Raw genomic sequence first — 13,629 nt, forward strand, 5'->3', positions numbered from 1 at the left:
AAAAAACATACTAACTGAAACTAACGCAATCAACAATTGTAAATTGTAAAGTAAAATCAAACATAAAATTGTTCCTCTCTTACAATTTTATCACACTAAAATTCCGAAACATATATATTTCTTTGAAATTAACTTCAAATTAGAGCAGAAAAGAAAATATACTAAAACAAGTATTTGTCATCTAGCTAACAATTACTAACACCAATAACATCCTTGCAGATTCCCACTGCTGGCATCAGCCATCAGCGCCCTCCATATATTTCACTATAAAACCACGATCGTAACTATCCAAAACGGGAATGGGTGGATCATTGGCGGATCCTTCAAGCTGGTTCACGTTATCAATCTCTAGCAATATGTTACAATTATGACGCAAATGGAAAATTTGGCAAACCGCTTAATGAAGCGCGCTGGCGACCAAACTTTAGCGCATCTCTACATCAACCAAACATTAGAACGACTTGAGGAACTTACGGGTAGCACGGGCAGAGCAAGGGTCACCCGCTCTATCGACTGGATAGGCTCAGCATGGAAATGGCTAGCAGGATCACCAGATGCAACCGACTGGAACTACATTCTCCACAGCCAAAATGAAGTCATTCGGAGCAATAACCACCAGTACAAGATCAACGGAAAGCTCTTCGCCGCCACCCAGGAGGTCCTAAAGAAAATCGACGAGGTGGTGAATCGCACTAATTACTTAGCGAAAGAAAATGAGGCAACGGAATTTGATCAAAATGCACTGTTCGTTCGCGAAGAGATAAACGAAATCGTGCGGGCATGTCAACTGGCAAAACGGGGTATTGTCAATACCAATCTACTTGACACAGATGAGGTCAACCAGGTACTGTCAGAAGTAGAGACCCTTCCATACCAACACGAAATTGAGGCTATTGAATACGGTCAACCATCAGTATACTCGAACGGGACACTGCTCCTCTACGTGCTCTCAATGCCGAAAGTAACGGCTAACAAATATAATCTTCTCATCACCCGCGCCGGCATCTACGAACATAAACAACTTGACCTACCGTTTGACAGGATGCTCGTAAATCAAGAGGAAACATACGGAGTGACGGGAAACTGCATGGTAATCAGTTCATCTACAGTATGTAAGTCAGAATCCTTGTCAAAATTGGAAGAGGACAGCTGCATACCACGACTACTAAAAGGGGGAGACGCTAGCTGCCAGTTCGCAAGACGAAACGGATCGATTATAGAATTGGTAAACGACAATACAATATTCCTCTCAAACTACCAAGGCATGATCAGTAGCAGCAATGCCTGAAGCACTATTAACGGCACCTACATCATCCAACTAAGTAACGAAACAGTCAGGATTGGTGACCAAGTATTTTCCAGCAAAGAGGTAATGACAGCGCAAGCTCTGCCAGCCGTCCTTTCGAATGCCAAGAATAAGACAATGCAGGTAAACCTAGAATACGTGCACGACATCACGATGGAGAACGTCAAGTATATAGGATACGTTAATGAGAAGATCAATTTTTCTATCTTTACAGAAGCCCTAGCAATATGCGCAATAATAGGGGTCGCTGTTATCCTATGGAAATGGTACACTAGAAAGCCGGACCTACCAGATATTTCTGAACATTGGAGCAGTGATATGAAACCCGATAAGATCACGAAGGGTATATCCACATATACAATCGATTACCCAGAAGTTAGCCTACCAGCAGAAGGTAGTAGCCATTCCGTACATACCTTAACCCCCTCAGGTTTTTCGTTTGATCTGCGAGACGCAGATCTTTAAAGGGGGAGGAGTTATCACACCTGTAATCCCAATACTAACCAATGGCGCACCCTTTACTCACGTTGCCGTGCATGTGACTTCTTCATTGCCCCAATTAGCACTTTCGCTGACTTAGCACACGCGCAAGCGATCGGTAACACAATACGCCCAATAAGGCGTGAGAAGTGCAGCATAAGCAATATTGGCCTACACGCGCAACTCATCGGTTACGAAATGTCGGTTGGTGGTGGGATCTGCAACGTAGACATAAGTAAGTTAGACTAAGAAGTTAGTTGGTATGAAATGAATATTGTTCGAATCAGTTGAATGAGGGAGTGCAACCAGTGCACAAGGAACCTATCTATTGTGAAACAAATTAACTTGTGTATTTCCTTTTGAGTGCAACCAGTGCACAATAAACCTATTGATTTGTGAATCAAATTATTTTGTGTATTTCCTTTGATCGGTGAACAGTGAGTTCACCGCAACTTTAATTTTTTATCAGTTCTCCTTCCGAGAACTGTAAGTTATATATATCGGTAACCGTTGCCAATTTGTACCAAACTCGGTATGGTTATTGTGCTTGCCACATAAAAGCAAAACGTTGAAAATTATTGAAATTCAGTTAAAACAAGTAAGAAAGTCTAAGTTCGGGCGGAGCCGAACATTAAATACCCGGCGCAAGTATTAAATATATGTTTTTTTACCTTTCCGAAACCTTCCGCTAGATGGTAAGCCGGGGTGTATCAATTTTGAGTAAATTAGCGTCCTTCAATTTCGAAATATTGAAGTTTCAAGCATTTCTGAAATTTACCGTTATATGAGAAGCGGCCGTTATTTTAGCCCGATTTCAATAATTTTCAACGTTTTGCTTATATGTGGCAAGCACAATAACCACACAGAGTTTGGTACAAATTGGTAGAACGGTTACCGATATTCTTATATATGATCATAAGTGGGCGGTGCCACGCCCATTTTCCAAAATTTTACCATAAACGTATTTCTTGGTAAAGAATTGTTGCAAGCATCAATTTTGAATAAATTAGCTTCAATATTTACTGATTTATCGAAGATTTTGTATTTCTCTGAATTACCGTTATATGGGATGTGGGCGTGGTTATTGTCCGATTTTAAAAAGTTTCGGCGATTTTTTATGCTGTACCAAGGCCAACAACTGTGCCAAGTTTGGAAGAAATTGGTGCAGCGGTTACCAAGATATACACATGTAACAATAAGTGGGCGTGGCTACGCCCATTTTCCAAAAATTTATAATATTCTAATTTGTCGTCTAAAAGTTATTGTAAATATCAATTTTGAGTGAATAATCTCCAGTAGTTACTAAAATATCGCAGTTTTCGTATTTCTGAAAATTACCGTTATATGGGAAGTAGGCGTGGTTATTGAGCGATTTTATAAATTTTCGGCCATTTAGTATGCTGTGCGAAGGCCAATAACTGTGCCAAGTTTGGATGAAATTGGTGCAGCGGTTACCAAGATATACACATGTAACCATAAGTGGGCGTGGCTACGCCCATTTTCCAAAAATTTATAATATTCTTATTTTTCGTCTAAAAGTTATTGTAAATATCAATTTTGAGTGATTTATCTTCAATAGTTACTAAAATATCGCAGTTTTCGTATTTCTGGAAATTACCGTTATATGGGAAGTGGGCGTGGTTAAAGTCCGATTTCGCCCATTTTCAATACCAACCTAGCTTGGATTAAGGGAAACCTACACACCAAATTTCGTTGAGATATCTCAATTTGTGCTCGAGTTATCGTGTACACGGACAGACGGACAGACGGACGGACAGACAGACATGGCTTAATCGATTTCTTTTTTCATCCTGATCATTTATGTATACATTTGTCTATATCTATCTCGATTCGTTTTGGCTGTTACAAACAACCGTTATGTGAACAAAATTAATATACCCTTGTGCACAAGTGCGCTCGGGTATAATTACGGCCGCTTTTCATATAACGGCAAATTTCAGAAATGCTTGAAACTGCAATATTTCGAAATTTAAGGACGCTAATTTACTCAAAATTGATACACCCCGGCTTACCATCTAGCGGTAGGTTTCGGAAAGGTGAAAAAACATATATTTAATACTTGCGCCGGGTATTTAATGTTCGACTCCGCCCGAACTTAGACTTTCTTACTTGTTTCTGTTTCAGTTTCTTTACTTTCAATTATAAGAACAGAGTTAATAACACTATCAAACAAAACAAGAAATTTTTGAAAAAATAAATATTTTTTATACTTCTACATTAAAAAAAAAAAAATTAAATAAAACAAGAAAAAATAGTGAAAAACCTTTCAGCCCCTTTTAATTAGAGTATTGATCGGTTATCAACAAAATATTACTAAACTTACCACTTTAATTTTTATTATTTTTGGCCACATGCGTAACACTCACGTTTGCCAACCGTCCCGTTTTCGGTGGCACTGTCCCAGATTTTAGAGCTATGTCCCGGTCCCGAAACGAACGAAGCTACAAATATGGGTTAATTTCTTTGTTGTTTATTACATCACGTAGGGCTAAAATAATGATTTATGAAAGAACACATTTTAATGTTATTTTTAATTTTTGAGTTAAACTGATGTACACACCTGTGTACAATGGGCGTGTTAGGAGTGAAATTTCTCAAAGCATGGTCACTCCAAACATAGCGTTTTTATGCATTGTTTACAACGCCAGCGTCCACTGTTGTGGCAAATGATACATCGTAACGGATTTTCGATGCGTTCCGGATTATGGCCGTAGTTTTTTCTTTCTAATCCTCTTATCGATGAGGACGAGAGACGGTTTTTAACACATGTCGGTCGTAAGTAAGATCGTGCAATTGAACGTCTGAACGAGAGCTGGCCCATATAATTTACATCCGCCGCCTTGCATATCATATCATAATCATGCATTCTACAAGCATTAGAAATGTCCATATCCAGTAAGTAAAGATTACCCTCCACCACTTCTTTCCACGTATGCCTACTCGGTAAGGCTGATAGACTGATCCATTTTATCTACGCCGCCCATTGACATCTATTTTTTTCTTTGGGCTGTGCACCATCTTTTAACTTTGCCCATAGCCTCCATGCTATCAAAATGAGTTGCCATAGTAACCACATTATTATCCTTTAAACGCACAATCAAAATCTCGTTTACTGTGTCAAATCGATAGTCGAATACCGCTCTTGACTGCTTTTTCATAACCTTTACAGTGGTCACTGTTCGCTCTGTAACCTAAACCAGGAGTTCCCAAATTTTTTTCACCTCGGCACCCTTGTTGTGCTAAAAAAATTTCGCGGCACCCCTACTCTTCAAATGTCTACGAAAACAAGAAAAGACAATGCAAACTTTATGTTCCTTTAGCTTTAATGTGAGGACTGAAATTGTTTTGATGATTTCATTATTTCCTTTGAGTTTATTGGGAGCTTTGACAATTTTAGCCTGAAATCATTTGACGCTGAAAGCTTGCTGGTGCATTTGTTTTAAACCGACTTCACAAAAAGAAGGTTATCAATTCGTCGGAATATTTTTTAATTATTTTTTTTTTATGTATGTCTCCGCATAACTTTGGACCACGTTAACCGATTACTATAATTCTTTTTTAAAGGAAAGGTGTTACCTGACAGGTGGTCTAATTTGGTTTAAATGCGATCATTGGATCATGAAGAGATTAACGATAATCTTAAATTTTTAGATGGGAGATGAAATCGGTTTTTTTTTTGCTTTAAAATTACTTGTTTATGTAAGCATTTGTTGAAAATGCAGCCTCACATAGAAATGTAAAAGTAAGGCCCCTATTATGAGTTGCATGCGACTGTGGTCGAAAGTGCTGATCGAACGAATTTTCATTTGGTATTATGGCGCTCATTCGATGAAGAATAGCGCTATTGTGAATTTCGCTCGGTTAGGTTGTTTACAATAGTATATTTTTCACCGCTGAGAAGTTTTGTTTACAAATCGAGCGAACTAGATAGTGTGCTTATACATATGTATGTAAATTTGTGCAAACTAAAATGAAATAAAAAAGAAAGCGAGTTTATAAAAACGTGGTAAAATGAGCACAACCGAGTTCTGGTTCAACGATTCGTCAGAGGATGAGAGCTTGGTAAACTGGCCAGGAGTAGAAAATGTTTAAGAGGGTTTACGTGTAGTATTTCGAATAAGTTTTGACATAAAATATATTTAAGAAATTTGTCTACAGATTTATTAAAAACTTCCGACTGTGTCTAAAGAGGCGTTTTGAGCCAAATCTATTTAAAACATTTTAAAACTATCAACAGCACACGATTTTGTTCTCAGAGATCGTGTCAACTCAGTATTGGGATTTTCTTTCGCCAGCTTTTCGAGCGTGTGTTCACGACGTTAGAACTGCATGAAATTAATAAAAAATGTTTAAAAATAATGTCTAGTACATCTTTCTCAATTTTCTAACACTTCGCTACACCATCGAAAGCAAAATTCTGTTCGACAGAAAATTCGATACTCAACGAAGATCGAAAATCGAATGCAACTCACAATAAGGTCCTAAAAGTCACTAGTATTTTTAATGCAATCTTGCCAACAGCAGTGTTTTTTGCATACACTAGCATCCAGAACTCTCTTGGCTCCCTTCGTAGTATTTAATAGTCAAAGTGCTGTCTTCACTGATGTCCAGAAGGTTTTAAAAAGCTTAATTGGTCATCTCAGTACGTTTACTTTTCGGGCCACATGAAAACGGGTTTGTTATCCAGCTGAACCCATCCTCAGAGTCAACGTTGGGAAATTATTCGACAATGGTTTTTTCTAAACCTTGTAAGTTAACGCTGCTAATGCGCGTTAACGCTAAGAAAATAATTCTTACAGCTAATTTCGCGAAAGCAATTTAAGTGATACATGATTATAAATTTTGGAACCTTATATGGAAATTGCTAGTGAAACCGGCTGTTATCAATTTTCTTAGCATTAACGAAATTACATACGTTTTCTGATCACTTTGTTTATTTATCGGGTTTTCATGCAAATTGCTAGAAATTCTAAAATATACAAGTCACCAGCAAAAAAAAATCTCGACGTCCTAGAAAAAACCAGAGATGTATTTTAATTCCGTTATCTTCGCAGCGTCATCCAATTCGGGCTTTAAATCTAGTGGCGGCATCTTCCTAATCGCCAGAGAATACCGAGGGATCATCCAGTGACTTCTCGTGGCGTTTCCTGCATCTTGCTTCATGCAAGACATCGCTCCTTTCGGTTTTCCAAATCACCGCAAATATCCGCACACTTGCGCCATTTCAAACCATTGTTCTGTACAAATTTGTCGATAGCTTTAAAAATTTCGTCGCTAGTGGCGTAAGTCTAAAGTACTTCGTTCTCCTTCGATTTGCATTGCGAATGGGCACCTCACTAACACGAGAAGACTGCCTCTAAAATCGTGTTGATTCGCTCTTTGACAGTGTGATTGTGAAGCTCCAAAGAATAAGTAATATATACACCTGCTCGAAACTGCTGCGCTTGTTAAGAGAACATCCCAGCCAGCAAAAAATCCGAAAATCAATCCGAAAATCAATCCGAAAACCGGAAATGGAAGAAAAGTGGGTGAAACGCGGATTAGGTCTACAAAGATACCGAAAGTGGTTGTAAAAAGGGTACTTTTCTCGAATTTTTCTGAAATTTTTCTGATTCAATTTGGCGTTGGCAAAATGTACTTGGGAACTACTCTTAAGAGCGAAATATCCCTTTGCTGCAAGCTATTTGTGTTTTGTATGGGGTTTGACGAGCCGCTGAAGGTAATTTTAATAAAAATCAAAAATTTTTGAATTTCTGGCCGCCATGTTGAAGTTTAATCAAACCGCTTGCGTTGTATATGGAACGCCTAAAGAATTTGCCCGCACCACTAGTATACTCTACCCACTAGCGGCACCCCAGGCATACGCTCACCCACTTTGGGAAGGCCTGACCTAAACGACCTAAATCCACCAACAACTGGTAATGCGTAAATAAGTTATCGAAGTAAACAATAAGCTCTTCTGGGTTGATCGGTATTTTTTCTAACAGAGATTTTATGACTCTCGTGCCAAACGGATCGGAAGAAACTTCTGTCGATTTGCCGCAATATATTTAAAATGCATAACAATATCCGTCCGAACTAGTTGCTGCCCAGTTTCGAAATGCGAACCTCACAGGTTTTCCCATAATGAACTGTTTTGCTGAATGTCGGCCAAAATATTTGATCATGGACTCATCGACGGATAAGTTTTCGTGAAATACTTCCCACTGGCACAAATTTTTCTGTATTAGGTTACACAAATTTCTTACCTTGAACATTTTATCATTAGAGTTTTCGGCTTGCGAATTATCACCGAAGTGGAGGCTTCTTTTTATATCTAAAAACCTATTTCGAGACAATTTGCTATTAGTGGAACGCCCAAGTCTTCGTCTAAACTTGTAACGTAGCTCCCCTACGCTACACTGACAGACATACGTACATGCATACATAAAACCCACAAGTACATACATACGTACATACATATCCACATCCAGCCATACATACGCTACATATTTATATACATACATACAGATCTACATGCATACATACAACCATACATACATACACCCAAACGTATGAACAACCAAAGGGAAGCACGCAAAAGTGCAAAGCATTCATACACACCAATACTCAGCGAGAATTCGTTGCTCAAACATGCCAAAAATCACGATCTTCATTCGCTTCTCAACCTGCTTATCCAACAACCGACTTAAGTTGATTAACGCCAACTCAGCCAGCACCAGCTTCCGTAGGTAAGCACGGAGCGCATCGGGACGGCTTAGGCCGTGTAACCTCGAGCGCCCTGGCTTGTCCTGCGGGCAAGGCCGAGAGGTTGAGGGGGGCCTGTGAAAGGGGGAATACCCCTCGCACAGACCCCCAAACCCATTATTTAAAAAAAACGGTCTCAGTGGACAGGAGACGAACTCTCCTGCCCACTTAGATACCGCGTGGCGAGCGGGCATTGTGCGGCGGATAAAACCGCCCCACAATGTCAAGCCACCACGATCGAATACGTACCGTCTCACCCCAATGGGTAAGCACGGGGCGCATCGGGACGGCTTAGGCCGTGTAACCTCGAGCGCCCCTGGCTCTGCACATGGGGAATACAGACTGGCCAAGCTGCCGTAGGTAGGCACGGAGCGCATCGGGACGGATTAGGCCGTGTAACCTCGAGCGCCCCTGGCTCTGCCTACGGGACAGGTTGGTGGTTTGTGAGAACATATTGACGACCAGCTTCCGTAGCTTCCGTAGGTGACTTCCGTGACCGTTTCGGGCCGCCAATATTAAGTGCCGCCCTGGGCCAAGACTACAACGAGGAACCGCCACCGACTGTCATTAACGAAGACCGCTAGCAATATCATCGCCATCCAGGGCCGTTGTCATCGTCGTCCTTCATTAGGGCCGGACTGCCGCCTTCCTCACCATTGGGCCGCCAATATCATTGCCGCCCCAGGCCGAACGCAACACCAAGAGCCGCCACCTTTCAGGGCCGCTAGCAACATCATCGCCATCCAGGGCCGTTGTCACCGTCGTCCTTCATTAGGGCCGGACTGCCGCCTTCCTCACCATTGGGCCGCCAATATCATTGCCGCCCCTAGGCCAAACCGCTACCGAGGACCGCTACTTGCTGTCTGCCGCTAACATCATCGCCATCCAGGGCCGCTGTCACCGCCGTTACTCATCAGAGGCCCGTTGTTATAACTAGGGCCGCCAATACTGCTCTCACTACGGGAGGTCGCTACCGCCCTCACCACTATTTGGGCCACCGTCAACATCACCGCAGGGCCGTCACTACTAAAGGGACTGCTACTGCCATCACGATCAGCATCGTCGCTCTCATTGGCTGCAGTACCCGTGCTGTGAGCATTTACCATCATCACGCTCGCTACCGCTCTCACTGTCATTAATCACCGAACCATCACCGCTCTCACCGTCACCACTCTCAACATCACCGCCACCGTCACTAGCCACTAGACAGTCTCCGCTCTCTGAGCCACGACGCCGACCGCCGACCAGTTAGTCGCTCTCTCTCTCTCTCTCTCCCCTCTCTCCGTGGACGTCAGGGTACCGGCAGCCTGGCCGAACGGCCGCGTGTGTGTGTGGTTGTGTTCGCTATATTTAACTACTGTGTTTATTTTATTCAGTGGGGGTTAGTGGGACCTCCACTCAACCCTGGAGCGGCTGAGCTACCTCAGCCTTCGATAAAACCCACCTCATAAATGGCGCCCGAGCAGGGACCCAGCTCTGCAGGCGCATGTGCAAAAGCACCAACAAGCACCAACCCTGTCGAAGCGGGTTCATCGAACACACCACAACCAACCAATAACACACGGACGAGCGAAAACGACACAGCAACGCTGAACGCCGACTCTCTGGGCTGGATATACCTACTGAAAAAAGAGAGATTGGTGGAGGAATGCAGACAACACCAGTTACCAATTGAAGGGAACACAGTCGCAGAGTTACGGAGTGCTCTAAGCCACTTCATCAAAACCAAGCGAAGTAGAAGATCAACCGAAAATCTCCTAAAAGAACTAGAAATGGAGATCACCGCTGAAGAAGCCAGTATAGCGAAGTCCTTACCCGAAGTCACCCCAGCCATAAAACTGGACGAATCATTCCTACACTCCGGAGGAGCAAAACTAGCAGCTCCTCAGCGAGACAGGTTTAGTAACGCCGAAGTAATGAGTACTGTCCGTCGTTGGGACGTACACTATTCCGGCGGCGATGCCCTGCACGACTTCTTGGATCGGATTGGGGAACTGGCAGAATGCTATCAAATCCTGCCAGACCAACTCCTCCCAACCCTGCCCGAGATTTTACGCGGTAAAGCACTTCAATGGTTCCGCGTCCAGAGGCAACAAATAACCACCTGGGCTAGATTTCGTGCCGGGGCGGAAAAATTTTTTCTGCCCAAACGACACATAACGCAGCTAGAAGACGCAATTCGCCAGCGGAAACAGATGCACAGGGAAAAGGCCAAGGACTACATCCTCGCCCTGCAGACACTCATTCGACAACATCCGGTCATGTGCCACGAAAACCACCTAGAACGTATTTATGACGGTCTGCGAGTCGAATACCGACTCTTCGTAAAAAGAAGCGAATTCCAAACCATCGAGGAGCTCATGGAGCTCACCGATGAGTATGAACTTCTCAAAAACGAAGAAGCTAGACAAAGTAGACAAGCGGCACACAGCCTTTCCACCATAAGTAACCGGTACGACGCAAGGAACACCTGCTGGCGCTGCAAAAGGCGTGGGCACCAGCGTTACCATTGTCACTACCCACGGCGACTGTCCTGTTCCCGTTGCGGTCAAGATGGAACTCTCTCCAGAAACTGCCCATGCCCCAAATCAATCAATACCGCGCCACCCATCGCCCAAGCCACTACAGTGCAATCCGAATGGAGAAGTATCGACGGTCGCTTCTACGCCGACGTCACCATCGAAGGCCTACACGTACGAGCACTGGTGGACACCGGAGCCACTCTAACATACGTAGACGACAGCACGCGCGTGCATTTAGAGCGACTCAACATCCAACCCCAGCCTAATAAGCGGAACGTCCAACTCGCGGATCAGACATGCGTTGCCAGTACACACACCTACCCCGTCAGAATCAAGTATAACGAGCGATTCACACGCACGGCGGTAGCAGTGATCCCGAACCTGGCAGAACGAATGATATTAGGAATGGACTTCCTGTCAAAGCGAGGCATTGTTGTGACCTTAGACGGCCAGCCACTAAATCCCGACACGTCACCGAGGCCCACACCCACCTTGTGTTGCCTAACAGAACAGGCTCACTTAAATGAGGAACAAAATCAGGAATTGGCACACTTCTTGGACCACAACAAAACGCTGTTCTCCAAAATCACCGGACCAAGTACAGCCGCCGAACACATCATTACACTGCGACACAACCAACCGCTGAAGCAGCGCTACTACCCGCGCAATCCCGCCATGCAGCAGGTAATAAATACCGAAGTGGACGAATTACTCACCGCTAACCGGATAGAACCCTCCAGGAGCGCATACAGCTCACCAATTGTACTAGTCAGAAAGAAACAAGGAACCTGGCGGATGTGCATTGATTATCGTCAACTCAATGCCGCTAGTGAACCCGACGCGTACCCACTGCCTCAAATCGGAGCCATTTTGGACCAGCTAAAAGAAGCAAAGTACATCTCAACCATCGACTTAAAGAACGGCTACTGGCAGATACCGTTAGCCAAGAAGTCTCGGCCATATACCGCCTTCACCGTTCCCGGCCGAGGACTTTTTCAATGGAAGGTAATGCCCTTCGGACTACACTCCGCCCCAGCCACCTTCCAACGCGCCCTCGACTCTATACTCGGCCCGGAATTGCAACCAAAAGTGTTCGCCTACTTAGACGATATCATCGTGCTAGGCGAAACGTTCACCGAACATATGACCTACTTACGCGAAGTCTTTCATAGACTTCAGAACCACAAAATGCAAATCAACTTCGAGAAATGCAGTTTTGTACAACAAAAACTACATTACTTGGGACACATCGTCAGCTCTGAAGGGATACACACCGACCCTGGAAAAGTAGCCGCGGTACGGGAAATGACTGCGCCCCGAACCATCAAGGAGCTTCGCCGCTTCCTTGGACTTGCCTCCTGGTACCGCCGCTTCATCGCTAACTTCTCCACACTCGCGGCACCCCTCAACCAGTTACTCAAAAAGAACCAAACTTGGACATGGGGCGAATTACAGAACAACGCATTCGAGGCGCTCAAGGAAAAACTGACTTCCGCACCAATACTCTGCTGCCCAGACTTCAACCAACCATTTTTTCTACAAACCGACGCTAGCGGAGAAGGACTCGGCGTGGTCTTATTTCAGCGCCATTCGGATCAAGAGAAAGTCGTGGCCTATGCCAGTAGAAGTCTGTCAAACTTAGAAAAGCGTTACTCAGCTACGGAACAAGAATGTCTGGCTGTCCTGTGGGGAATTCGAAAAATGAGACCATACTTAGAAGGCTACCAGTTCACTGTTATCACCGACCACCACTCCCTCAAGTGGCTCCATTCGCTACAAAACCCCTCCGGGCGTCTGGCCAGATGGGCACTTGAGCTACAACAATACAACTTCGAGATCGAATACCGAAAGGGATCTTTAAACGTGGTGGCTGACGCACTATCACGGTGCCCGCTGCCAGCCCCCAGCACAGAAGAAGACCTACTGTTCGCTTTGAATAGCCAACGTACGAGTTGGTACGACAGGAAGACACACCAAGTTCAGACGCAACCCGAACAAAACCCCGACTACCAGTGGATCAACAGCCGACTATTCCGACATATAGCACCAACAAATCCACTCTCCCGTGCCCCGCAATGGAAGCTCTGCATCCCCGCTAACCAAAGGAAAAAGATCCTTAAAGAAGTCCACGACGCCGCCGCGGCAGGACACCTCGGGATCGGGAAAACCCTCAAACGTGCACAAGAAAATTACTACTGGCCGGGGATGTATCGAGATGTAAGCAACCATGTGCGTGGGTGCCTGACGTGCGCAGCATACAAGGTGGAGCAACGACGCCCGGCAGGATTGATGGCTACGATGCAGTGCTCACGACCCTGGGAAATCGTCACCGCCGATTTCATCGGACCCCTCCCGCGCTCCAAACAGGGCAACACATGCCTCCTAGTCTTGGTGGATAAATTTTCCAAGTGGATCGAGTTGGTACCCGTCCGAAATGCCACCGCCTCAGCCGTAATCAAAGCTCTACGAGAAAGGGTGATTTACCGATTTGGATGTCCGACCGTTTTTCTTAGCGACAACGGTAAACAGTTTACCTCGACCACCTTGGCTACA

The 13,629-nt window shown here is 44.3% G+C and overlaps 1 protein-coding gene across 1 annotated transcript; it reads left to right on the forward strand.

The window, feature by feature from the left end:
* The first annotated feature begins 10,005 nt into the window (after positions 1–10,005).
* Positions 10,006–13,170, forward strand: LOC118736248. Its single transcript, XM_036466339.1, has 2 exons — positions 10,006–13,037; positions 13,087–13,170. Exons 1-2 carry the CDS (start codon positions 10,006–10,008, stop codon positions 13,118–13,120), a joined length of 3,066 nt encoding a protein of 1,021 aa, XP_036322232.1. The 3' UTR covers positions 13,121–13,170.
* The last annotated feature ends 459 nt before the right edge of the window (positions 13,171–13,629 follow it).

Source organism: Rhagoletis pomonella, unplaced genomic scaffold, assembly GCF_013731165.1.
Source record: "Rhagoletis pomonella isolate Grant_MI unplaced genomic scaffold, Rhpom_1.0 Rhpom_scaffold_00003, whole genome shotgun sequence".
NCBI classification, from domain to species: Eukaryota; Metazoa; Arthropoda; class Insecta; order Diptera; family Tephritidae; genus Rhagoletis; species Rhagoletis pomonella.